Source organism: Ammospiza nelsoni, chromosome 19, assembly GCF_027579445.1.
Source record: "Ammospiza nelsoni isolate bAmmNel1 chromosome 19, bAmmNel1.pri, whole genome shotgun sequence".
Lineage (NCBI taxonomy): Eukaryota > Metazoa > Chordata > Aves > Passeriformes > Passerellidae > Ammospiza > Ammospiza nelsoni.
In genome coordinates, this window is record NC_080651.1 from 851,129 (window position 1) to 878,505 (window position 27,377).

The window sequence follows — 27,377 nt, forward strand, 5'->3', positions numbered from 1 at the left end:
TTAATAGAGAGCAGACAAGCCAGCATTGTGTGAAGCAGGTGTACTTTAATGTTGTTTTAGTGTACTTTAATGTGCTTTTTTCCTAGAACAACTGTCTGTAAGCTTTAGCAGTGTGCTGTTGGCCAGAAAGTTTTTAAAATGCTCTGTAACAAAGAAATCCTTGGCTGCTGCTGTCTGTACGTGAGCTGTTGCCATCTTCCAATTGCCAGTGACTGCCTAGAACAACTGTCTGCAAGCTTTAGCAATGTGCTGTTGGCCAGAAAGCTTTTAAAATGCTCTGTAACAGAAATCTTTGGCTGTTGCTGGCTGTACGTGAGCTGTTGCACTCTTCCAACCACGCACTGAGGCTGACAAAAGCTCAAGGAGCAGATCCCAGCAGTCCCACCCTGCTCCTGAAAATCCCCACCACAGCCCCTGTGCTGGGCGAGGCTGTGCGAGAGGACAGTGCCCAGCCTGGTTGTGCAGGTGCTGATGAAGAGGGGAGATGGAGGAGGCTCCCTGGAGCAGGCTCCTGCGTTCCTGGGGTACTGCCCCCAGGAGAAGCCCCTCTGGCTGGAGCTCACCCCGCTGCAGCACCTCAGGATCTACGCGGCCGTCAAGGGGCTGCGCCAGGAGGACGCGGCTGCTGCTGTGCACAGGTACACGTGTGAAAAACACCACTCGTTTTCAAAATGGTAAAAGTTTAATAGTAATAAAATGGTTATAAAAATAATAATATAATTAGAGTAGTAATAATTTGGGTTAGGACAATATGAGACAATAGACAATAGTTAGGACAATATGAGAGGTGGCTGCTGCTGTGCACAGGTACACATGTGAAAAACATCACTCGTTTTCAAAATTGTAAAAGTTTAATAGTAATAAAATGGTTATAAAAATAATAATATAATTAGAGTAGTAATAATTTGGGTTAGGACAATATGAGACAATAGACAATAGTTAGGACAATATGAGAGGTGGCTGCTGCTGTGCACAGGTACACATGTGAAAAACATCACTCGTTTTCAAAATTGTAAAAGTTTAATAGTAATAAAATGGTTATAAAAATAATAATATAATTAGAGTAGTAATAATTTGGGTTAGGACAATATGAGACAATAGACAATAGTTAGGACAATATGAGAGGTGGCTGCTGCTGTGCACAGGTACACGTGTGAAAAGCATCACTCGTTTTCAAAATGGTAAAAGCTTAATAGTAATAAAATGGTTATAAAAATAATAATATAATTAGAGTAATAATTATTTGGGTTAGGACAATATGAGACAATAGACAATAGTTAGGACAATATGAGAGGCGGCTGCTGCTGTGCACAGGTACACGTGTGAAAAACATCACTCGTTTTCAAAATGGTAAAAGTTTAATAGTAATAAAATGGTTATAAAAATAATAATATAATTAGAGTAATAATAATTTGGGTTAGGACAATATGAGACAATAGAACAGAGTTACTGGGTACCTTTTCTGGGCAAAATAAGCCCGAAAAAGTACACACGTTAACAGAGGATTAACCCTTAAAAACAACAGCCTGTTGCATATTCATACACCTCATACATGATGCATAAATTTCACTCAAACACAGGATTCTGTCTGGTCAGTGTCAGCTTCTTCCTCTGAACCGTGACAGCATCTTCATGGCTGAATGACGTGGGAAGAAGTTCGTTTCTTCTGATAAGAGAGCAATAAATTCTTTTTCTCTAAAAGATTTAGGTGTCCTGTGGCTGCTATCTGGTGCAAGTCCCTCATTCCTTTCTTAAAAAAATATCTCACATACATAGTTTCTATTTTTACATTATGTTATAACCTAAACTATGTTTAACACACTACTACAGCATAACTTTCTAACATAACACATAACATATTCATTTTAATATTTGCAAAAAGCCAATCATGAAATACGCAATTTTCACACATGGAGGGTTGGGATGGTCCAAGTTCCACCCCTCAGTCATGGGGAGAGGACCAGAGAGTCAAAATTCACTGAGGAAACCTGGAAAGAAATCAGAAAACTCAGCTGCAAAAGTGCTTTTGTGCTGTGATTTAGTGAGAGGGTTTAGAAAAACTCCAATTTTCCTGAGTATGTTTGGTGGGGATAAATTTATCACTAATGCCCTCTTAAGAATGTTATCTTTAGGCAGCTTTTCTGAAATCTCTGAGGTTAGAGTTTGGCACCACAAGAAAGGGTGCTGAGCTGACACTGGCAAGGGGAATGGATTTGAAATGCTGTTGACACTGGTGATGGGTTTAGAAAAGAGCTTGTGGCTTCTTTAGTGCACTCTGCTTCAAATAGTCACTGCATTTTAGTAACACAATAAATGTTTAATGAAAACAAGCAGGAGTCGAGAGCAAGGGGAGAAAAGCTCCTTTTTCTTGTCATTTTGGGGACACTTGATGAGAGTATTGATTTGGAGTTATAAAAATGTTCTTTTTTCATTTCCCCCGCAGAATTGTGAACGCTCTGCAGCTTCAAGACTACTTAAACAAAAAAGTCAGAAAATTACCTCCTGGGATAAGCAGAAAGGTGTGTTTTGGCTCACTGCAATGCTCAAACACTAATTAAAACTCCCCTTTCTGAGTGGAGGGACCAACCTGTGCCCTGAGCTACCTGGGAATGCCTCGTGCTGGGTGGGGTGATGGAAATGAGCCTTCCCCAAACCCTCATTTCATAAAGCACAATTCCCATAAATGAGGAGGTGCTGTCCACAGCTGTGTGGGGGCACAGTGCCAGGAGGTTTGGCTGAGTCCCTTCTCCGTGTCACAGCTGTGTGTGGCACTGTCCTTGCTGGGCAACCCCTCCGCGCTGCTCCTGGACGAGCCCTCCACCGGCATGGATCCCAGCGGGCAGCGCTGTGTCTGGTGAGCAGGAAAAATGATACAGAGAAGTGTTCTGAAAGTTTTGTTCTGATTCTTATTACTCTTTATTTTTAGTTACTTTTCTTTGTACCCTTTTAAAGTTTTGAGGCTACTTTGCCTTTCTCCTAATCCCACCTCACAGCAGGAAGTGAGTGCATTAGTAATTACACCACACTCATTAGCCATAAAAATCTCAAAATTGGAGAAATCTCAAATTACCAAACCAAAACTACTACATTAAATTGGTGTTCCCACCATGGGAAAGGGATGGAAAGCCAAAAGGAAGTTTTAAAAGTTACATGGAAAGGTTTTTACCCCATCCACAGACGGTGCTGTCCCTCACGTTGCAATGGTTCTGTTGGAAGATACATTTCTTGTCTCTCTCTAACTCAGGGATGAAAAACTATTTAACCTTCATCCTTTTTGCAAGATTCAGGACAGTCCTAAATGGGATTTGGGAGAATTCATGAAGAGACTTGAGTCAAAAGTATTTTTTGTCATTATTTCAAAGCATTTCCGTGTGCTCATTAATCTAAAGTTGCTCCACGTGAAAATTTTGTTCTTATTTTTGGAAAAGGGCATTTAGATGGACAAAGAACAATGAATGTCATGGACATATTTTCTGAAAAATATCTTTTCTAGGATTTTTCTTCTGAGAAGCTGAGAAGCCTCAGAAAAGAGATGTAAACAATAATTATCTGATTGCTTGGAATGTGGCCTGGAGATGATTTACCAACAGGTGCATCTTTGATGGGTCTCATGTGGTTGTTTTTAATTAATGACCAATCACAGGTCCAGCTGTGTCGAGGCTGTGAGCAGTCACAAGATTTTATTATTCATTCCATTATTTTTCCTTGCTAGCCTTCTGATGAAATCCTTTCTTCTATTATTTTAGTAGAGTTTTAATACATCAATATGATCTATGATATGATATGACATGACAATATAATATAATATAATATAATATAATATAATATAATATAATATAATATCCTAATAAATCAGCCTTCTGAAACATGGAGTCAAGATTCTCATCTCTTCCCTCTTCCTGGGGACCCACAAACACCACCACAAATTATATTTCTAGGAGTGTTGGATTTTGTTTTATTTTATTTTTTTTCACTCTGATCCTCAGGAAAACCATCCGGGATGCCCTGAAAAGCCAGGAGTCAGGAGCCATCCTGACCACACACTACATGGAGGAGGCAGAGGCCGTGTGTGACCGTGTGGCCATCCTGGTGTCAGGGCAGCTCCGGTGGGTGACAGCACCTGGCTGGGCTGGAGCTCACCCAGGCTGCTCCTCCTGCCTGGGGTTTCTATTGCAATAATACCAATATTGCAGATGGAACATGCCTGAGCTTATCTGGCCCTTGGTGCTGAACCAAACAGTGGCACTGTGGTGTTTCACCCACAGACACTTTGGGCTTGGTGTGTGTGTGGTGTTTCACCCCACAGACACTTTGGGCTGTGGGTGTGTGGTGTTTCACCCCACAGACACTTTGGGCTTGGTGTGTGTGTGGTGTTTCACCCCACAGACACTTTGGGCTTGGTGTGTGTGTGGTGTTTCACCCCACAGACACTTTGGCCTGGCTGGGTGTGTGGTGTTTCACCCTACAGACACTTTGGGCTGTGGGTGTGTGGTGTTTCACCCCACAGACACTTTGGGCTGGTGGGTGTGTGGTGCTTCACCCCACAGACACTTTGGGCTGGTGGGTGTGTGGTGTTTCACCCCACAGACACTTTGGGCTGTGGGTGTGTGGTGTTTCACCCCACAGACACTTTTGGCTGGCTGGGTGTGTGGTGTTTCACCCCACAGACACTTTGGCCTGGCTGGGTGTGTGGTGTTTCACCCTACAGACACTTTGGGCTTGGTGTGTGTGTGGTGTTTCACCCCACAGACACTTTGGGCTGGTGGGTGTGTGGTGTTTCACCCTACAGACACTTTGGGCTGGTGTGTGTGTGGTGTTTCACCCCACAGACACTTTGGGCTGGTGGGTGCTGCAGCTGGGCATTGGGGACAAGTCCAGGCCTGCAGGAGCTCTGGGGGTGCTGGGATGGAGCTTCCCCCCATAACAGGGGCTGCTCCTCAGGTTTCCCTCTGGCAGAGAAGCTTTGAGGGAATGGTGAATGAAAAGAGTCGGTTCTGATGGAGGGTTTGGATCCAGAGCTTTATTCTGGCCCACAGGCCTCTGAATGCAGCACCAGCTCCAACAGAACTCCCTGAGCCCGTGGGTGCTGCTCCTTTGAACCGGGGGAGAGGGGCAGGGAAGGGGTAGGGAGCCACCAACCAGGTACAGGAGGGGAGGGACAAAGGACACCTGGATGGCCCAATGCCCCCCAGGGGTAGAGGGCATCCTGTGAATCTGCCAATCTTCTGGAATGCCAGGATTGGCAGACAGTTCTGGGAGGGGAAAGGAGAGGTGACTGACACACCTGGGAGGGAATTATCAGGGAGGGATCTGAGGTTCTGATGTAAACCCTGAAATCACAACATTTCATGAAGTGTGCCATGGTTTCCTTCTCAGGAAGGAGCAGGTGCTGAGGTGACAATGATTTCACTGTCACCTCCCTGCCCTGCAGGTGCATTGGCTCCATCCAGTACCTGAAGAACAAGTTTGGCAGAGGATATCTCCTGGAAATCAAGGCCAAGGATGCAGAGAGCTCTGATGCTCTGCACGCTCAGGTTCTGAAGATTTTCCCAGGTGCAGCCCGCCAGGACAGGTAACTGAAAAATGTGGGATGAGGAGGGGATTCAACACTGCCTCATCCCTGAGAACATCCCTGGCGGGATGGCCAGACACAGCTGGAGAGGGACGAACAGCTCCCTGATTTATAATGTCACCACAGCCAGCTCTCCTGTGATCCCAGCAGCAGGACACCCATAAAGGTTTGACCCCAGAACCTCAGTACAGAGCCAGAATCACCTTTTCTTCTGTTTCCTCAAGGTTCCCCTCTTTGCTTGTCTACAAGGTCCCAATGAGAGATGCCCTGCCCCTGTCCCAGTCCTTCTCCAAGCTGGAGGAAGGTAAGAGCAAAACCAGGTGACTTTTTCAAAATGCAGAACAGCAACTGCTCATTTTCAACATTTTCCCCATTTCTCCACAGCCAAACGAAGCTGCGGCCTCGAGGAGTACAGCTTCTCCTTGAATACTCTGTCTCAGGCAGGTGAATTTTATTTGTGCTGTAAAGGCAGGAGCAGGGACAAAAGCTGCAGCCAAACCCAGATTGGTGCAGTGGCCAAAAGGCAGCTCCACCAAAAAACTGCCTGAGGGTTCTCGGTGAGGAGTTCTCTACTGGCAAAATGGTGGGAAATGGTTTGGGTTTTTTACTGCTGGGATTTTTCATGGTTGGAACAAGTCTGGGTGAAATCTCAGACCCCACTTGTTGGAGGAAAGCACACAGCACACCCAAGGAAGGAGCTGCCCATGCCCAGCCCCTCTGGGTGCCCTGGAAACAACAGATTATTTATTGCTGCTAGTACAAGGCTGGTGGCAAAGATGAGGAACGTTTAAGTCAATGCATTGGTGGGGAAAACCTGTATGGAAATACCTACAGGCAGGGGGTACCTGTCTGGTTACTCCAGAGAGCACAGGAGGCTCAGCTCCTGCTCCCCAAAATCCTCCCCAGACCCCTCCAAGTACTGCAGAGCTGTGCCTCCTGCAAAGGAGCATCACAGATAAATAACCCAAGCATTACCTTGCTCATTTCAGGTGTTTCTGGAGCTCTCCCGAGAGCAGGAAAAGGAAAACTTTGATCTGACTTTGGATGGGACTTTTGACTGGAAGCAGCTGCAGCAGGAGGACTGTTGAATGCTCATTTATGCACTGCTCAGTATTAACCAAGCTGCACATATTTACTGCCACTCTCAGTGTACCACGGGGAGGGGAAGAGGCTCCTCTGTGCTGCAGAAGATGTTTCACCTGCAGGGCTCTCTGCTCCAAGCTGCACTTCCAAAGCTGCCTGATCCAATAGTGCCTGCCCTGGTGAGAGCCCTTGGCAAGCCAGGCAGGGTGAAGCAGGAGGACTGGAAGCTTTGCAGAAAGGAGGGTCCCAATCCATCCCTGGGCATGAAAAATCTCTCCGGATCTGGAAATCTGGACATGCTCTGCCCTCCTGGATTCCTCTCCCACCCATGTCTGGGACTCTGCCTGTGATGTGTTCTTACTGGAATTTGCATTATTCTATAATGCAATTATACCATTTTTATACCCTTCCAATAAATGCCTCTATAGAACAAACTGTTCATTCTCATCTGTCATCATTTCTGGGGACCCTGAGGAGCAGCTCCAGCTGCCTCCCCTGGGGATGGGGTGTGATGGTGTTCTCAGGGGACTGAGGATGAGGGAAGAGATGAGGATCTGACTCCACATTTCACAAGGCTGATTTATTATTTTATTATATATATTATATAAAAACTATGCTAAAAGAATAGAAGAAAGGATTTCATCAGAAGGCTGGCTAAGAATAGAATAGAAAAGAATGATAACAAAGGCTTGGGCTGTGATTGGCCATTAATTACAAACATCCAACATGGGCCAATCCCAGATGCACCTGTTGCATTCCACAGCAGCAGATAACCATTGTTTACATTTTGTTCCTGAGGCCTCTCAGATTCTCAGGAGGAAAAATATATTATATTATACTTGAATGGTCCCTCCCAACCCAAATTACTCAATGACTTCCCTCCTTTTATCCCTGTGCCCAGCTTGCTTGCAAAGGTTAAATCTCTCCCATAAAATGCTCAGTTATCTCCAGGCAGTCCCAGTGTCCCAGTGGTGGCTGTGTTGCAGTCAGTGCTTGTGCACATCCCACACTCAGCTCCAAAACACATTTTGACAGTTGGAGGTCACATCTTCAGAGACACCCTGGTTGCTTCCTTTTTCCTTTTTCTTTTTTTCTTTTTTTTTTTTTTTTTGTACAATTAAAAAGAAACTTTTGTAATTGTGTTGTTTATTAACTACTTTGTGTTTTATAGTTTTATTACAGTATATTTGTTTATTAATTGTTTAAAGTTGTTGCTTGCACAACAGCTCCCTTCCTACCCTGCACCCCTGAGAAATGGGTAAATGAAGTCACCAAACATTTGTGTCACCTGTTCACACACTCAGCCCCAGGAAATGGGGATTCTCTGAAACAGAAGACTTTTATTTGCTGCTCTGGGGTGTCAGTAGCAGGGGAGAAGTCAAGCCACAAGCCTCCAGAGATAAATACCATTTATATGATCTGTTGCTGTTGGATTTTTTATTTCCCTCAGCATTTTGTGGTTTGTGCCTCTGCAGATGCTGCTTTGAGTGGGTTTGTGAAATCCACTCTGCTGTGCCCTCTGTGTCCTGCTGTGACACAGAAATCTGGGAAACCTTTCCTTCACCACCCAGCACGATGGACCTGCTCCCTTTGCAGACCTTTGCGTGATGTAAAGACTCAAACAGCACCAAAATCCCCAGCAAACAAGTCTTGTCCCAGAGAGAGCATCTCTGGAGCTGGAGAAGGAAGGAGGAATTACTTCTGACACCAATTCTGCTGCTGCTCCTTCCAAGGAGCCACCACCCTTCCCCTCCCACAGCTCTGAGGGATCGTTCCCCCTCATATTGGACATTTTCCATTGCAGGGGAAGGTGAAGCAAGCAGAGCTCACTCCATCACCTCCTGCACAAGGAGGAGATGGAAAAGACCCCAAAGAGTCCCCAGATGGAGCTGTTGGAGCTGGGGCCTTGCCTCAGCATGGAGGGAAGGGGGACAGGGCTGGTGGCACTGCCAGCACACAGGGGACAGCTCCAGCTCCTGGCCCACGGCCAGCACTGGAAGAAAGGGGCTCTGTCCCCAGCACAAAGCAGAATTTACAGCTGGCAAGAGGGAACAAAGAAAAGTTGTCAAAAAGTTCACGCGGACTTAACTTTTCCACTGGGGGGAAAAAAAAAAAGAAAAGAAAGAACAAGAGAAGGGTTTCCTGGAAATTAACTGACTCCTCAAATATTCCCTTTGGAATTCGCCTCTCCCCTTGAGCTGACGGGCTGAGGGAGGAGGAAAACCCCCAGGAGCTCTGCCTGTGAGAGGAGGGGCTGGCAGATCCTGCTGGGATGTGCATTCCTGCTCCAGCACGAAACCAGCCCCACAACTGCCCCAACTCTGATTATTCTCCCCATTTCCCAGCCCGCACAAGGGTCCTCTGCTGCTAAAGCTGGAGCAGGGCCTGAGGGTGAATCCATCCTCCCTATCATATTTACAGGGACCCTCATGGCAGGGTGGAAGGAATGATGAATCTGACTCCATGTGCTCAGAAGGCTAATTTATTATTCTATTCTATTCTATTCTATTCTATTCTATTCTATTCTATTCTATTCTAATCTATTCTACTCTATTCTATTCTAGAATGCTATACTAAACTATACTAAAGAATACAGAAAGGATACAGACAGAATGCTAAAAAGATAATAATGAAAACTCGTGACTCTCTCCAGAGTCCTGACACAGCTTGGCCCTGATTGGCCAAAGAGTGAAAACAACTCACATCAGACTCCAATGGAACAATCACCTGTGGGTAAACAATCTCCAAACACATTCCAAAGGTGCAAAACACAGGAGAAGCAAATTAGATAAGAATTGTCTTCCTTTTTCTCTGAGGCTTCCCAGCTTCCCAGGAGAAAAATCCTGGGCAAAGGGATTTTTTCAGAAAATATCAATGTGACATTCCCAGCCTGGGGTGAATCCATCTTCCCAGAGTATCCCCCACTGCTCCTTGCAGGAACCCAGCAAGAACTCAGCCTGACCAACAGAGAGATTCTCATTTTTTACATTTAATAATGCCCCCTTTTATCCAGAAAAAGGACAAAGCACACAAAGGGCCATTCAGCAGCTGCCTCCAGCGCTGATCCCCAGGCACCAATCCCAAATTGTCCCCCTGCAGTGACAGTGAGGAGCAGCCCAAGCCTTCAGGGCCAGGTGAGAAAAACTCACCCTGTCCCCCCTGTATCCCCCTGCAGGCACCTCCAGAGCTTGGAGCTCAGCTGGACCAAAAACACCCTTTGTTCCAAAGAACCCAGGGGGAAACAAACCCAAAAACAACAGGAGACAGGAGTGACACCAAGGAGAAACTCCTTGTGTGTGTCCTGGGAGGAAAGGCACCATGAGCAGGGGGTGTCACATGCTCTGGGCACCTCCAGCCCCTTCAGCACTGCCCCTGTCCCAGAGCAGAGCCAGATGTTCCCCTGATGCCTTGAGCAGGCTGAGCTGGAGCAGAGGCTGGGCAGAGTTACAGAATAAAGCAGGGATTTATTAAAAACATCTCCATGGATCCACCTTGGGCAGCACAAGAGCCCAGACAGGGCTGCACCCAAGATGAAGCCAAAATGAACCCAAAATGAACCCAAAATAAACCAAAATGGCCCCAAAATGCACGGCCGGGCACGGGGTCTGTCCCTGGGATCAGCTCTGCTCCATTTGCACCTTGCAGTTCATTGTCCCATCCCAGCTTTAGCCCATCCAGTCCCACCCTGCTTGTTTTTCTCTCTCCAGCCCACGGTGTTTGTGCTCCTGGGCTGAGATTTGGATCATTTGTCCTTGGTGCCCAGCTGGAGCAGGAATTGTTTTGTCTCCCTGAGAGAGCTCAGCATCCTAACGTGAAGCCTAGACTTTCATACCAAGGCAGAACAGAATCTGAAAAATAAAAGAGCTGAACCTGAGGCATCACTCCAAGCAGCAGAATTGAGGCAAGGCAGATGCTGGCAACCTCCACAGCTCAGAGGCAAATTCTCCTTTTCCATCCACTTGAGACAGAAGAGGAAATGGGGGCTGGATTCTGTGTCCACGTGTGGAGGGGAGCAGGGTGGATCACCTCCTCAGCCTGGGAGTACCAGGCTGCTGGAAAAGCATCTCTCAGCTTTTAATTTTTAAAGCATTTCAGCCTGAATCACTCTGCAAGTGAAGCTGAGAAGGATTTTCCTCCTGCTCTGCTGCTTCCTGATTCATCTCAGCGCCTCAAACCCCTTTGGAGACTTCCAGCCCCAAATATTCCCTTTAGCAACAGATGGCTCAAATATCAGGCAGAAGAGGATGTGTGGCTGTGGCAGCAGCCAAACCCAACAAAGCATTTGCCTCAAAGCAGGAGGAAGGACAGCGTGTCCAGCTGGGAAAAGCAGGAAATGTTTTCAGAAAGAGTGAAAGAAGGGACAGAGAAGGGGATGATTGTGTAAGACATGATGTTTCAATTAGAACAGTCCTGAATGATAGCAGCAGTTCATGAACTCGTGTTCCAGGCAGAGTGGGGATGTTGGATTTGTTCCTGTGCAGCTCCATCCTGGCACAGACAGCAGATGGGTTTATGGATAGGTGAGGGGGGATGTGGGCTGTGCATCAGCTGAACATCAGTGCAGGAACTGTGCAGGAACTGATGCAGGAACTGTGCATCAGTTCCTCACCCAGGAACCCCCCTGGGTGTCTGTGACCCCAGTGGGCAGCACTGGCAGGAGGATGGAATCCACCCCTCATGCTGGGATTTGTGTTTTCACGATGAATTTTGGCTGTTTGAAAATACCAGGAGCCATTTGGGACAGTGTGGCAGCAACTCTGTGGGCACAGAGAAAAACACAACCTTGCCAGGCATTATCCTGGGAAAGGCTGTGAGAAGATCAGAGAAAAGAATGAGAAACAATTCTTATCTTAACCTGCTGCACCTGGTATTGTGAACATGCAGAGATTTGTTCACCAAAGGGTGATTTCTTAATTAGCCAATGGTGACGGTGTTTGGATTGGAGGAACAAATAGGTCCACCTGTATCACAACTGTCTATAAAAGCAATGGCGTTCTTAAAAAGGATTATTATTGATCAACCTTCTGTGATACATGGAATCAATGCTAATTATTACCTGGCTGTAGTGGTCCCAGTCGTTGGTTTCTCTGGGTCTGGATTGAAGGCACTTGAGACAGTAACTCATGTTGGAACTCAAGTGTTTATAATTTCTTATCAGCAAAACAGCCTCACAACCATGAGTTCTGCAGCTTTTCATTAGAAGGCACAAAATAGCCAACAATCTCTTGGTACAAGGTCTTTTAAGACTGAACTCTCCAGTTAAGAACTGACACCTAAATTATTTTCCCTTTTAACCCAATAACTGATCCCAATGTGGACTTTTCTGCCCAATTACAAAATGCTGCCCAAACCCATGGAGAAGAAGGAAGAAGCAGCATGGAGAAGAAACACCCTGTGCCTTTCATCTTGCTTCCATCCACAACATACTAAAAATCCCAAAACCTCTATTTCTCACCTAAGTGACATACCTACAATACTCTCTATAACCTATTTCACACTTTTGTGGATTCCAGTCTATTCTGGAGTTAAGAAAACTTTCTCCATGGATGAGGGTCAAAGTCAGAGCTCCCCTGTGGGTCAGGGCACCCAGAGCAGACACAGAAATATTCCCCGGGTTCCCACACCTGGCTGGGGATGCCTTACCACGACAGTAATTTCATGGAGGGGGCTGGTTGGCCCAGAGGTGGGGATGGATGCCAGCAGAACACTGGTGCCAAAGGGAAACCATTCCCGACAGCCGGGATGTGGGAGCCGGGAATGGGGGCCAGCAGAGCCTCTGACTCTGGGGGGACACGGCCAGAGGGTGTCCCCACAGCTCCGGGCTCCTTTTTCCCTTCTCTCCAAGCCAAACAGAGTTTGTGCCCTGTCTTTGCTCCTTTGTTTTGCACGCGAAAATAATTCCGCACAAAGGCTTTCCCAGAAAAACCATGAGGGATTTTTCCTTGGCTTTCCTGGAAGGATGAATCACCCCGCTCCTTTTTTGGGGTGTCCCGGCGGCCGAGGGGGGGGGGGGGGGGGGCGCGACCTGGTGTGACATCCGCGCTCGGGCTGTGCCACCTCCTGGTGGCAGCGGGCGGTGCATCCCTGAATCCCTGCATCCCTGAGTCCCTGTGTCCCTAAATCCCTGCATCCCTGAGTCCCTGTGTCCCTGAATCCCTGTGTCCCTGAATCCCTGCATTCCTGAGTCCCTGTGTCCCTGAATCCCTGTGTCCCTGAATCCCTGCATCCCCGAGTCCGTGTGTCCCTGAATCCCTGCATTCCTGAGTCCCTGTGTCCCTGAATCCCTGTGTCCCTGAATCCCTGCGTCCCTGAATCCCGAAATCCTGGCGTCCCTGAATCCTTTCATCCCTGAATCCCTGCATCCAGGCCTGAATCCATGAATCCTTGCAACTCTGAATCCCTGCATCCCTGAATCCCTGCAACCCTGCATCTCTCTGTCTCTTCATCCCTGCATCTCTGCGTCCCCATATCCCTGCAACCCCAAATCCCTGCATCCCTGAGTTCCTGAATCCCTTAATCCCCACATCCCTTAATCCCTGCATCTCTGAATCCCCACCTCTCTGTGTCCCTGCATCCCTCCATTTCTTCATCCCTGCATCCCCTCATCTCTGAATCTTTGAATCTTTACAACCCTGAGTCCCTGCATCCCCACATCCCTTTATCCCTGCATCTCTGTCCTCACTTCCCTGCATCCCCACATCCCCACATCCCTACCTCCCCTCCATCCCCACATCTCTCCATTACTGCATCCCTTCCCAAACCCCAGCCCCTTGCAGATCTGCATCACCAGGATTTTCTGGTTTTGTTGCCCAGCTGATCCAGCCCAACTTTTATTCCCAGGCCTTTCCTGCAGCTCGGCACCGCCACTGGGGTGCTTTGGGAAGGAGGAGATGGAGCAGCCGCCCCTCAGGTGCTGGGATGAGGCTGGTGGCCCCTCAGGTGCTGGGATGTGGCCGGTGGCCCCACAGGTGATGGGATGTGGCCGGTGGCCCCTCAGGTGATGGGATGAGGTTGGTGGCCCCTCAGGTGCTGGGATGTGGCCGGTGGCCCCGGGGGTGCAGCAGCCATCAGCAGCAGCAGCAGGGACGTTCCCTTCTCAGCCTGTCCCTGGTGGAGCTCTGAGCTCATTGATGCAGCAGAGTTTTGGGGGCAGACGTGTCTGTAACTCCCTTTGCCCAAAGGGAAATCAATATCAAATATATCCACTTGATACTGAAGGGAAAGAGAGAAAAACGAACGGATGTTATTCCAATATATCCCTGTCTCTCCTCCAGTGCCAGCTTCCCTGAAATGCTGCTGTGCCCGTGGCCAGGGGGGTTGGAATTAGGTGATTTTTATCCAAACCCAAGCCATTCTTTGATTCTGTATCACAGGAAGGTATCCCAGCCCTTCCTGCTGCAGTTTGGGATTGTGGCTATCTGCAGCCTGTAGTCCCTGCCCAGCTGAGGACAGAGGTTCTGCTCAGTGCTGCCAAATCAGACTCTCATTTTTTGCAGCCATAACTCTCCTCCCAGTCCCACACCAAGCTCCATAAATCTGTGTCTCCTTTCCCCCTGGAGGATGCTCCAAGTTCAGGGCAAGAGGGAGCAGTTGATCGGTAAGGAAAGAATAACAAAGTGTGGGCACAGATCCGAAAGCAGGATTTATTTAGCAAGATTTTCTGGTTATTATCTACTTAGGAACGGAGGATTTGTCAGAACAGATCAGAGCGTTTTCATCAAATCTGGCATCCTGCATGGAGTGGAGATAGTGAGAGGATGTTCCTGGGGGAAAACTCTCCGGATTCTCTCAGAAGTGCAGGTGCTTGATGCTGTTGGGAAGGGGAGCAGAGGCAATGCTGAGGTAAAACCAGAACCAGCAGCAAAGTGCAGCCCCTGTCACACTGGAAACGCTGAGAAATGGAGGGGATGCTCCTCTGCTGCAGGATGGTGAGAGCTGGCCTTGGGTTATTGGGTTATTGTGTTATTGTGTTAAAACAAACCCAAATCCTCCCCCAGCTCAGCCCCAGGTCCAGCCACATCCCCCTGGCTCAGCCACAAGGACCCACCACTCCTCTGTGCCACATCTGGGGACACAGAGCACAAAACCCCCCAGGCTTCACCAAGAAACACATTTTGGATATTCAGCACTGCCATTCCAGCAACAACCACGTCATCCTGAGCCTGGAGTGCTTGGGCAATGTTTGGTTTATAAGGCAGGGCTGGAGCTGCTGCAAAAACAATCCCTGTTCTTAAAAAGAAAACATTCCCTCGTAAACAAGCCGCTCAGGCTGTGCCATTTCTCCTAAAGCCGTGGATTTGGGGCTGCTTCTCCAAAAATCATGGAGGATAAACTCTTCCAATGGCATTGACTCCTGCAAGATGCACCTGAGCACATCAAGGGTTACCTTTCCCTGCCTAAGCTCCTCTGTACTCCCTGATTTTACAGCTCCTGCTTTTAAATCCTATTTTTCTGTTAGAAACCACTTTTTTTTTTTTTTTTAAATAATCTATACATTACACCTTCTAAAATGCATCCCTTAATCCCCAAAACTGCACCCAGCAATGCCCACAGATCCACAATTGGAAGCATTTCCCTGGGAAATGTCCTTTACAGAGCCAGCAGGGTCAAGGGAAAAGGAAAAACAACAACACACACATGATCAATATTTTTTAAAATAGGATTTGAAAGCATGAGAAGCCTCTGTCTGGTTTTCATTTAAAATGGAAAAAAAAATATGGCTATTAATACATGGTAATGTTACTCCACTGGAAGAACAAAGTGCAGCTAAAACCTGCAGGCTTAATAAGGCTCAGGAACAATCAAATTGAAAGCAAATCTTTGAAAAATCTCTAGGTAATCTGTGTTCCATTTATCATGCTCTGGCAATCAGAAAGTAAAACCAGGCTTAACATAATGAGGAAAATCAAACAGGCTTTTTCCCCCCCTGCTGCTCTAAAATCCCAGAATATCATCATCACAGAAAAGGGGGGGAAAAGGAGGAACCTTTGCCCTCCTGCTGGAGCAGAGGGAATTTAATTGCAAAGGTTTCTTCCTGTGTGCCTGAGAAGATGATGCAAGGCTGGGATTTTTTAATGACAATATTTAATTTCTCCTTGGTGACACGGAGCTAAAGCAGCGCTCCTGTCCTCAGCTATCAGGTGGGAAGGCAACAACGGTTTGTAAAAAGCTGGAATTGGGAAAAAAAAGCAAAAAAATCCAACCTGACTTCTCTTGACATCACCTGGCCAGGTCAGCAGCACAGAATTGGTCCCACCAGGCTGGGGAGATGCTGAGGGCACTGGTGGGAAGGACAGGGCTGAGGAAAAGCTCTCTGATCTCTGCAGCACCACCTGAATAAAGCACATAAAGAAGTAAAATAAAACAGGGATATAAAGCTGCCAGCTGCCCACAGAATCAAATTGAATTAGCTCAGCTCAGCCTCCCCCAGTTTTCCTTGGTGATAAAAGCACTCACTCTGCAAATATGGGATTTTATGGGGGAAAGCAAGTCCTGGAGCTCGGGTGGGGCAGTGGGAGAGCTCAGCCCAGTGAGGGATGTCCTGGGCTCTCTCTTATCACTCTGTTATCAGTATTACCACTATTATCCTCTCTCTTATCACTAACTGCTGCTTATATGACCCAAAAATAAATCAGAATCTCTGCACAGAGGGACAGGCAACAGGTATGGATCACAACCATTCCTGGAGCTCACAAAACAGCCAAAATCTTCTCCTTGCCATCCAGAGGGAGGTTCCTCTGCACATCATCCTCACCTTCCTCACCTTGCAGTGCTGGGGAAGGTCCAGAACATCTGCCAGGGGTTAATGAGCAAAACATGCTGAATGAACCTGGTTAATGAGCATCCCTCCTGCAGGTGAGGAGCTGGGATGGGAATATTCCCTGCTCCGGTGGGGCTGGGGTGTGACAGCCACCAGGGAGGTGAGGAGAGACAATCACCTCTCCTCAGCTGGATCAGCCCCAGCCAAGCTCATCTGCATTAATCTTGCTCTCATTAAAGTCAGTTGTTCTGTTTCTAATTCAACCAGCGCTGCCAAGATCAGGAACTAAAAATGGATGAGGCAGTGTCCCCAAAAAAAAAAAAAAAAAAAAAAAAAAGAAATTAAAAAAAAAGGAAGTTCATCATCCAGAGCAGCATGGATCTTAAAATAATAATGAAAAATATCTGGCTGCTCCTTTGGGCTTGACACTTCCATGAGGGGCGGGAAAATGTACAAAAACTGAGAATGTTACACAATCATGGGAGTCCAGAGGCTGGAGCTTCCTGGGGGCAGCCCCAAAAATGGCCTCACGTGGAAACCCCAAATTCTGAGCCCCAAAAACGGCCTAACTTATGGGGAAAACCCTAATTCTGAGCCCAAATTCAGGGGGAAATCCCAAATTCTGAGCCCCAAAATTGGTCTCACTTATAGGGAAAACCCCCAAATTCTGAACCCCAAAAATTGCCTCACTTATGGGGAAAACCCAAATTCTGAGCCCCCAAAATGGGGTCCCTTATGGGGAAACCCCAAATTCTGCTTGTGGGGACAGAGCAGCACCCAGGAGGAACGTGTGAGTTAACAGCAGAAGCAAATAATGATGTTTTAAATTCTGCATGAGTGACAAACTCAACATTATTTTCAATCTGACCCAATTAAGGTCACCGATGACAATGGCTGGAGACAAAGATGATAAACACCATTTATTTGAAGCAGATGAGAGCTTGGAAAAGGCTCTCCAAAAGCCAAAACTAAATAATATTTCAGAGAAAGCCAGAGCCCTCCCAGCCCATAAAAACACCCACAAAGTGCAGTGGCTTTTGCTGACCCAGGCTGGAGAGACCCTGCTGAGCTGTCTGGGTCTCTCTCCACAAATCTGCTTTTTTCCCTTCATTAAAATCACCATGTTTGCACAGAAAAGCTCAAGCAGGAGAAAGTGGAGCCAGGCCAACCCCAAACTAAGCCTGGGAGAAGTTTGGGATTAACTCCTTTAGAGCCAAGCAGAGAAGGAGAATCAATAAATATGGGCTGGCAGTGATGAGGGATTTATTTGTAGCAGGCATTCATTGCCTCCAGGATCTGGATAAACACCCATCAGCTTTCAAGGTGATGAATCAAGTATTAATTAACCTGCTGGGAGTAAAAAAAAAAAAAATAGGGATATTAATGTTTTAAAGGCAAGCTTCCAGCTGAGGGAAACAATGGGAGAGAGCAAAGCTGAACTTTTCAAATAAAATAATAAATAAGTAAAATAAAACCTTTTAGTGCTGTAAAGGAGCAATGGGCGCAGAATGAACCAGGTGGATAGTCTGGCTGGTAACTGGGAAAATATAAAACAAAATACAAAACAAAACACAAAACAAAACAAAAACACAAAAAAAACCCCAAAAACAAAAACACCAGACCAATAAAATAAAAAAGCTTTCTTGGCATGTCTCCAGAGCTTCAGAGTGGAGGAAAAAATGAAAATTTAATGGGCACTGGTGCCCAAGCCAGCCCCTGCCAGCACAGAGCCACTCACACCCTGCAGAGGGGGAAGTTGCATTTATCACCTCCAGACCAGGATGCAACAAGAGGGTTTTTGATTTAATTTCCCTCCACAGGTCCCTTCTGGACCCTGCTGCAGTGCAAACAATGAAAATCCAGAGCAGGAGAGCAGCAGAGTGGGCAGGACATGCTCTGGAGCAGCCCTTGGCACTCAGGTCCCACTTTGTCCCACTCAGGGACAGAATTTCCCTTTTTTTGGAGCTCCTGCAAAGCAGCCACGTCCCAAGGAGGCCAGCAGGGCTCAGCTCAGCACATGCACGAGAAAACAGAAATATTTCTGGAGGACCAGACTGTTTTCAGAGCAAAAACGCCCAAATGAGATGTGACACCAAAAACTGGGCAAAAAAAAGGAACCAATTTCCTGCAGGTCCAGCACAGACAGCATCCAGCTCCCTGGGATGGCTTGGCTGCATCCCCTCTGCTCTCTGCAGCTTCCAAGGGATGTAAATCACAAGTTTGGAGAGGTTTCTCTCAAGTGAGACACATCTCTGTTGCACTCGACCACAGAGGGAAAAAAATCCTGTATTATTCATTCCTGTGTTCAGGATCAGCTTCATCTGCCTGTGCTCCACCCCTACAAACCCAAATCTTTAACAGCTTCAAGCTCTTTTTTAATCTTTTTTTTTTTATATATAAGGAGAAGAAAGCATATGCAGTCCTCCTTTTCCTGCCCATTTTTAGCTCTTTTTTCCCTCTGCATATTTCCAGTTCTCTACCCACACACAGCCACGCTGCAGACAAACCATCCTAAAAAAAAAAAATAATCAAAAGAGATCTAAAAAAAACAACAGTAATCCAGGGGGTCATCAACTTCCAGAAATGCAAACTGACTGAGGAAACCACAAGCTCTTTCTGTTGTTGTTATTTTTTCTATGGGATTTTTTACAATCTTGTTCTAAAGGCTGGCAAGGGAGGAATTCTGTCTTTCCTCGCCCTCCTCTGCCCCCCTGCTGCACGCAGACATTTCTCACCAGCCTTGCTCATCTCACATTTCAGGGCAGAGCAAATGTTTGTGCATGCAGGGGGGGCACGGATGATGACTCAATTAGACACCTCATAAAAATCTGATTTAGAAAATTCCCTCCCACCAGGAACCAGCCCAGCGCCCCCCTGGCAGACAGAGGCTGCTCCCTGCACTGAAACCCCTCTCACCCTGCTCAGATGTCACCAACCACGAGGCATCTGCCACTGCAAGTGACAGCCACCCTCCCAGCCCCATAAATCACATTGCCAGCATGGTATTTTCTGAAAAATCCTTTCGCCAGGATTGTTCTCCTGAGAAGCTGGGAAGCCTCAGAAAAAAAATGCAAACAATAATTATCTGATTGCTCAGAATGTGGTCTGGAGGTTGCTCCCCAACAGGTGCATCTTTGATTGGCTCCATGTGAATTGTTTTTAATTAATGACCAATCCCAGTCCAGCTGTGTCAGACTCTGTGGTCAGTCACAGGTTTTTTTAATTATTCATTCTTGTCTAGGCTTCTGATGTCTCCTTTCTCTTTCTTTAGTATAGTTTTAGTATATCATTTTCATATAATACAATATATGATATGATATGATTGATATGATATGATGTAATATGATGTAATGTAATGTAATATATAATATTATATCATATCATATCATATCATAAAGTTTATATTATATTATATTATATTATATTATATTATATTATATTATATTATATTATATTATATTATATTATATTATATTATATTATATTATATTATATTATATTATATTATATTATATTATATTATATTATATTATATTATATTATATTATATTATATTATATTATATTATCTTTCTGAGAACTTGGAGTCAATTCTCATCTCTTGTCCCAGGGACACTCACAATAAAGAGGAGGTTTCTGTGCTGTCCCTGCTGCTCCTTTAGCTCTGTGGCCTCCCTGTTCTCCTGCTCATCCCCAAGCCCTGTGCTCCAGCTGCTTCACTCAGCCCTGGGGCCAGCTCAGCCCCCTGAACCCTCTGCTCCTGCTGCTGTTCCCATCACTCCAGCCACAAGGAAATCCCAAGGGATGAGCCATTTGTCATCCTGATCCTGTTTAATACCCACGGCACCTTCCAGCTCCAGTTCCAGGAGCTGGAGGGTGGATTGAGGGATGGCAGCTCCTCCTCCTCCCCCTGCACACTGCTCATCTGGGACCTGCCCAAACCACCCACCAGTGGGGTCTCTGTGGGCTGCACAGCCTCCCACAGTGCCAAACTTCCTCGTGTAGAACCTGCTCCAGGGAGCAAAACCTTCTCCATGGAGCAAAACCTTCTCCACACTGAGCAAAACCTTCTCTCCTCATGGAAAACCATCTCCCACAGTTCAAAACCTTCTCCACACAGTGCAAAACCTTCTCCATGCAGAGCAAACCCTTCTCCATGGAGAAAAACCTTCTCCCACAGAGCAAAACCTTCTCCACACTGAGCAAAACCTTCTCCACACACAGCAAAGCATCTCTCCTCATGCAGAACCTTCTCTACAGAGCAAAACTTTCTCTACTCATGGAAAACCTTTTCCATAGTGCAAAAGCTTCTTTCCCAGACAAAACCTTCTTCCACGGTACAAAACCTTTTCCACATAGTGCAGAACCTTCTCTCCTCATGCAAAACCTTCTGTCCTCATGCAGAACCTTTTCCACACGGAGTAAAACCTTCTCCCCATAGTGCAGAACCCTCTCCATGCACAGATCAAACCCTTCTCCATGGAGCAAAGCCTTCTCTACACTGAGCAAAACCTTCTCCCCATAGAGCAAAACCTTCTCCACTGTGAGCAAAACCTTCTCCACACAGTGCAGAACCTTCTCCACACAGAGCAAAACCTTCTCCCACAGTACAAAACCTTCTTTTCTCAGGCAAAACCTTCTTACACAGAGCAAAACCTTCTCCCCACTGAGCAAAACCTTCTCCATGGAGCAAAACCTTCTCCCACAGTGCAATACCTTCTCCCCACAGTGTAAAACCTTCTCCACACTGAGCAAAACCTTCTCCACACAGAGAAAAACCTTCTCTACATAGTGCAGAACCTTCTTTCTTAGAGCAAAACCTTCTCTCCTCATGCAGAACCTTCTCTCCCAGTGCAGCCATCCTGGCAGCATCACCTAAATGTGTCCATTCCCCATGCATGAAGTGTAATCTGAGAAACTGCAGCACTTTAGGGCAGGTTTTGATTTGATGGGCCTGGCCAGGTTCAGACAGGAAAATGAACAAGCAGTGCTGAGTGCTGGAGCAGCATCATTCCAAGCAGAACACAGCACTGCAATATTCATACCAGGAGACACCAATTCTGTATTAAAAAGAGCTGAATTTTTAAATTGCCCTGTAGTTTCATAAGCAAGGACCCTGCAGGGAGCAGCCAGGCTGCAGAAAGCAGCACAAAGACATTTCTGGGACTGCGTAAACTGCATAAGCCACGAGGCTCAGCAGCCACTGGGGCCAGAGGCCAGCTGGACTGGGATGAGAATGGTCTGATCACAGGCTGGAGTAACCAAAATCACAGAGGCCACAGGACCATGGCATGATCATTCCCATCAACAGCTTTACACCCCTCCCACAAGGAGCTCGTGGTTTCCTTTGGAGGACAGATGATTCTGTTGCACCTCTGTTTCATTTCCTTCTGGGTGAATATGCTTTGTTTTGTGGCTGGGCAAAGTAAATAAACTCATCATTCAATGAAACTTGCCTGGATTTTTATTTTCCCTTTCTCCAGTGAGACAGTGGGCTCAGACCCCAGCTCCCTCAGGGGTTCCTCACAGGGTTTGTGTGTTCCCAGCCCCTCTCCAGCCTCGCTGCCTCCTCTGTTCAAACCCTCATTGCATTCAAACACTGCAGCCACAGCACACAGATCAGCTTTTTGTGCTTTTTGTCAAACAAATCCCATTCCAAGTGGCTGGCAGCACAGGGAAATGTGCCATGGTGCTGCTTTGAAGGGTTTACAGCTCACTGCAGCACTTCAGAGCTGCTGCTGTTTCCATGGCTGAGGCCAAGAGAGGCTGTGAACAGGAAGGAATTAGGCACTCATGCAAAGACCATTAAAGTCAAGGGGAATCTTTCCATTGACTCGAGAGGGTTTGGCTGCCAGCCCTGGATTTCAGGGTCTGTTGTGGGGGATTTGCAGCAGGAAATGGGAGCAGGGCTTTCCAGGTTTTCTCAGCATTTCTTATGGAGTTTAGCACAGAAGGTCTCTGTGCCCATTTTCCTGCATGTAAATTAGGAAGTGAGTGCTCCTCCAAGGTGCAAGGCCCTCACCGACCATCCTGGGCACCTCCTCTGCCATTCCTGGGATGGCACAACTAATTCCAGATGGATGGGAGGAGCACATTCCTAGGGGAATTAAGATTTCTTTATGGCTCCTGACACACCAGCCCCTGATGCACAACCCACATATGGTGTGTCAGTCCAAGAGGAAAAAATACCATGAACCCAAAGTTTCAGCAGGTCTCAAAATCTTGTAAATCCCAAACTCAAATTCCCACAGGGGGTGAAGCCCCACTGGCATCCAGATTCACTGAATCCAAATTCCCTCCCTGCTAACTTACAGCCAAAGCTCTGCACAGATGGGTTCTGTCTTTGCATGGAGGCCAGGGAGAACAAAAGGACAGAAGGTCTGAGCTGCCTCCACTGCTATGGGCATGGTGCCTTTTATATTTTTTTGTATTTTTCAGGTTCTGTGCTGCTTCAGTGTGTGGGGCTGGGCTCACATCAGGGCATGCTGAGCTCTGTGCACAGAGCAGGGAGACAAAACAATTCCCGCTCCAGCTGGGCACCAAGGACAAATGATCCAAATCTCAGCCCAGGAGCACAAACCCCGTGGGCTGGAGAGAGAAAAACAAGCAGGGTGGGACTGGATGGGCTAAAGCTGGGATGGGACAATGAACTGCAAGGTGCAAATGGAGCAGAGCTGATCCCAGGGACAGACCCCGTGCCCGGCCGTGCATTTTGGGACCGTTTTGGTTCATCTTGGGTTCATTTTGTGACCATCTTGGTTCATCTTAGGTGCAGTCCTGGCTGGGCTCTTGTGCTGCCCAAGATGGATCCATGGAGGAGATGCTTTTAATAAATCCCTGCTTTATTCTGTAACTCTGCCCAGCCTCTGCTCCAGCTCAGCCTTCTCAAGGCATCAAGCAGAGAAACAGAGATTTGACCTGCACCTCTGGAAAATGATGCTTTCCACCCAAAATGCCAGCACAGGAACCACAGCACACTCCAGGAAACTTCAGACTCTTTCAAAATCCACGTGAGAGCCTCATTTCCTGCTCAGTGGAGCAGTGGTGCCTCTGTGGGCTGGCAGCAGAACTGGTCAGGTGAGCTCAGTGCTGTGCCAGCTTCAGGTGTCTGCGAGCCAGGGCAGGGGGAATTGGCACTTGGGAGCTGCTGGGTCATTTCTGCCTCAGCCACTCCCTCATTCCAGCGCTGGTAGAAGCAGGGAGGACATTTCTCCAGCCCTCATGCCATGGGAAAGGTCAGAGCACAGCTCCAGGAACAGTGAAACAAGGAGGGTTTGGAGCTGGCCAGCTCTGCTTTCCCATGGGCTGTGGGTGCACAGGAGAAAACATCCAGGGCTGGAATTGTGCTTCCCACTCCTCCTGGCCTGGGAGCGTGCCTGGAGCAGAGCTGGGCTGCAGGAGGAGTAATTCCAGCCACAGGCTTAGGAAAACCTCTGCTCCTGGCAGCTGATCCCAACCCAGGCTGGGTTTAGGGAAACAATGGGTGAGCTGCAGCCTTCAGTGGGAAAGGGAGGGACAAGGGGCTGCAAGAAACTCCATCCCTGAAAGGGGAGAAGGGAGGCTGGAGGAGGAAATTCATCCTAAACCCAAACCAAGTTGGTGACCCAAGCCAACTCTGCAGGGCCGAGCTCTGCCAGCAGACTCCTGGAGCCAGAGAGGACAGGGACAATGAAAACACTGATTTTGGTGGCTGAAAACTGATTTTGGTGGCTGAAAACTGATTTTGGTGCTGTCAGTGCCTTGTCCAGACGGATGTGGGTTTGGGAAATGAGCTTTTTTCCCACCTGCTGCAGTTCTCCAGTTCAGAGGGCTGAGCTGCCAGATCTGGCAGGAGCTGGGGGCTCATTCAGCACCGAGGCTTTGGCACCGGGAGGTTTCTCCCGTTCCATTCACAGGACACTGAGAGGCCGTGGCAGCAGCTCAAGAAGGGAGGTTTTGCAGCACTGCATTACCAAGTCTAGACAGTGCTGGAGCCCTGCAGGCCTGCAGAATACCTTTTCCTGCTCTTCAGCCGCCAGCAGCATTCCTGAAGCTGGGAAATGTTTCATTCCATCACTCAGACAGATCCTTTTACACCATGGTGTCCCTCCAAAAGCTCCAAGGCTGTGCCTGGAAAGCAGAATCTGCCAGCCCTGCTGAGCACAGGGCAGCATCAGCTCCTGTTGGACCAAACTGTCACAGTCGTATTTTCTGGAAAAATCCCTTCAACCAGGATTCTTCTCCTGGGAAGCTGAGAAGCCTCAGAGAAAAAGGAAAACAATATTATCTCATTTGCTTCTCCTGTGTTTTTCTGCTTTGGAATGTGGTTGCAGATTGTTTACCCACGGGTGATTGTTTCATTGGTTTCATGTGAATTTTTTGACTTAATGACCAATCAGGGCCAAGATGTGTTGAGACTCTGGACAGAGTCACAAGTTTTCATTATTATCTTTTTAGCCTTCTGTCTGTATCCTTTCTGTATTCTTTAGTTTAGTTTAGTATAATATAGTATAGCATATTATATATATACTAATATATACTAATATCATAATGTAATGTAATGTAATATGATATTATATGATATGATATAATATAATATAATATAATATAATATAATATAATATAATATAATATAATATAATATAATATAATATAATATAATATAATATAATATAATATAATATAATATAATATAATATAATATAATATAATATAATATAATATAATATTTATAAGAATTATAAGGATTGTAAGAAGTTATAATAATTATAATGATATCATAGGCAAATTATAAGAATGCTAAGAATTAGAATTATAATAATTACAATTATATAATAGGAAACTAAGAATTCCCAGGCTGCCTGAGGCAGCACAGGGAGCAGCCTGTGCTGTCCCTAAGTGGATTGACAAGTGCCCAGGATCAGTGTGAGCACATGCCAGCTGCTGGGGAATCATCTCCCACTCACAGCAATTACCAGGGTGTCCCAGAATCCAATAAAGCAGCTGAGAAGAGAGCATCTGGTGCTGCTTGTCAGGCACAGGGAGATGAATCTGGGCAATAAAGAAGTGTGATTTTCATCCCTTGAGTCATCATTCACCGTTTGGCCCTGAATGTGTGTGATTCCTCCTCCCTTGGTGGGTTTGTCTGGGAGGAGATGAGCTGAAATTCCTTCCCAAGCAGGGATGAGGAGCTGCTCCCCTCCATGAGCTGAGCATCTATCGCTGGCTGGGGGCTCTGTCCAAATCCCCAATGGGATGGGGCTGCTGAGGAACAGCCTTAAACTGTTTTATTTTCCAGCGTCATTCTCATTACATGGTTATGGCAATGGGAAGATGGCACCAGCTCACATCCCAGGCAGCAGAAAAAGAACTTCATGTTACAACTCACTTTAAAAGTTTTTTGGCCAATCACACAAAGCAAAAGCACATTGACAGTTGTTCTAATCACCATAAGGACAGGTACCTTTGGTTAAAACAATGCTTGCTTATTTCAAATACAATACCTTAAACACAATGCACAGAGCTCCATTATTGAGCTTCAAACTTCCTAATATCTCACTAGATAAACTTCTCTGCAGCGTAGGGAGTTATCCTAGCCAAGTGTGAATACACAGAAGAAGAGTCCCTGCAGTCTCCCCACTCCTCTCCAAAAAATCCACCCCAATTTCAGATTTAAAACTCAGGCAAAGTGCTGAAGCAGGGAAGGTTCCTTCCCACACAAAGCAGCCAAAAAATAATCCCAGAGCAGAGGGAGCACTGTGGATTACACAGCACTGATCCCATCTAGCACAAACACACAGCAGAACAGCTCCTTAAAAACTCTCCTTAAAAACAGCCCCTTAAAAACCCTCCATGGATGATTCCTAGAAGTAATCACCAGCAAATTTTATTCGTGGGAAAGCACAGCAGAGCTGAGCTATATTTAATAGTGGAAAGAAGATAAAAGTAATCTCTCCAAAGGTCTGCAAATGCAGACTCTGTGCTTGGATAAACTTCAGTGCATCCTCTTGCAGTAAATTCCAGCACAGCTCAGGGATGTTTTCCTTGTGTGGGCAGCAGTTCAGGGAATATTTGGTTTTCAGATCAGAGGCAGCCATTAAAGCATCTTTCCTGAGCTTCTTTTCACCACAAGCTGAAATATTTCATCCCACAACTGGAGAGGGCTGGAGCTTTGATAATTCAGAGCCCTCAAATCCCCCTGCCAGGAAGATTTCCAGAACTCTCCTTGGGGAATCTGCTCCTTCTTTCCATTCCATTTCCCTTTGGGGTTTTTCCCTGAAGCAGAGCTTTTTCTCCCCAGGTAATTTTTCCTACAAAGCCCTGAAAAGAACCACAGCCAGCATCTCAGCAGCATCCACCTAGAAAAAGCCCTGAGTGGCCCCAAAGTCACCCCAGACACTCAGAGTGTCACAATGTTAGCAATGAAATCATTTCACACGTCGATTTTTATGTAAATTGGGGCTCTGTGTTTACTTCTGGTAAGATTAAAATGCTTGGCATCAGCTCCGGGTTTTCAGGGCTGTGAATTCAATTTGCAGAGGGCACCTGGGAGAGAGGAGGATGGTTTGGGTTGGTTTTGTCCCCAGGAATTAATATTGTTTGTTTGGAACATCTTAGAGGCTGGGAAGGCATCATTCTGGATCATAGCTTATTGAAAGACAAAGTTTATTTTAAAATTATATTTGGAATCAAACTCACCTTATGCCTTTCAAGAAGCTGCTGCTTTTCCTCTTAAACCTCTAACTTTGACCCTTTCTGTCAGAAGAGCTGCTGCTTTTCTTCTTAAACCTTTAAATTTGACCCTTTTTTGGGTTTAAAATCTGCCTGTTTGTGTCCCCAGCTCCTGAGTCCCCCTGCCAGTGCTTGTAGCACAGAGCTACAATTCTATAACTCCACAAAATGTTCTTTTAATGTTCCCACAGGGGCACATTAAAAATGGGCTTTAAAGTATGAATTTAATGACTTGGGATAAAATTGAGTTTGT

At 46.5% G+C, this 27,377-nt stretch overlaps 1 protein-coding gene and 1 pseudogene across 4 annotated transcripts in view; both read left to right on the forward strand.

Moving 5' to 3' along the window:
- LOC132081824 (ATP-binding cassette sub-family A member 9-like) overlaps positions 1-7,089 on the forward strand; it is a 32,374-nt gene extending 25,285 nt beyond the window's left edge. For 2 of the 4 annotated variants that reach the window (XM_059485744.1, XM_059485745.1), the window contains 8 exons: positions 466-638; positions 2,444-2,519; positions 2,760-2,854; positions 3,987-4,106; positions 5,432-5,572; positions 5,797-5,876; positions 5,957-6,012; positions 6,562-7,089. In XM_059485744.1, the coding sequence (XP_059341727.1) occupies positions 466-638; positions 2,444-2,519; positions 2,760-2,854; positions 3,987-4,106; positions 5,432-5,572; positions 5,797-5,876; positions 5,957-6,012; positions 6,562-6,660 (840 nt within the window). In that variant the 3' untranslated portion in view covers positions 6,661-7,089. Of the gene's footprint in view, positions 1-86; positions 639-2,443; positions 2,520-2,759; positions 2,855-3,493; positions 3,957-3,986; positions 4,107-5,431; positions 5,573-5,796; positions 5,877-5,956; positions 6,013-6,561 lie in introns of those variants that run through there. The other 2 variants (XM_059485746.1, XM_059485748.1) reach the window with 2 other exon arrangements.
- A 5,255-nt stretch (positions 7,090-12,344) lies between these two features.
- On the forward strand, positions 12,345-13,155 carry LOC132082036 (resuscitation-promoting factor RpfA-like; annotated as a pseudogene).
- The last annotated feature ends 14,222 nt before the right edge of the window (positions 13,156-27,377 follow it).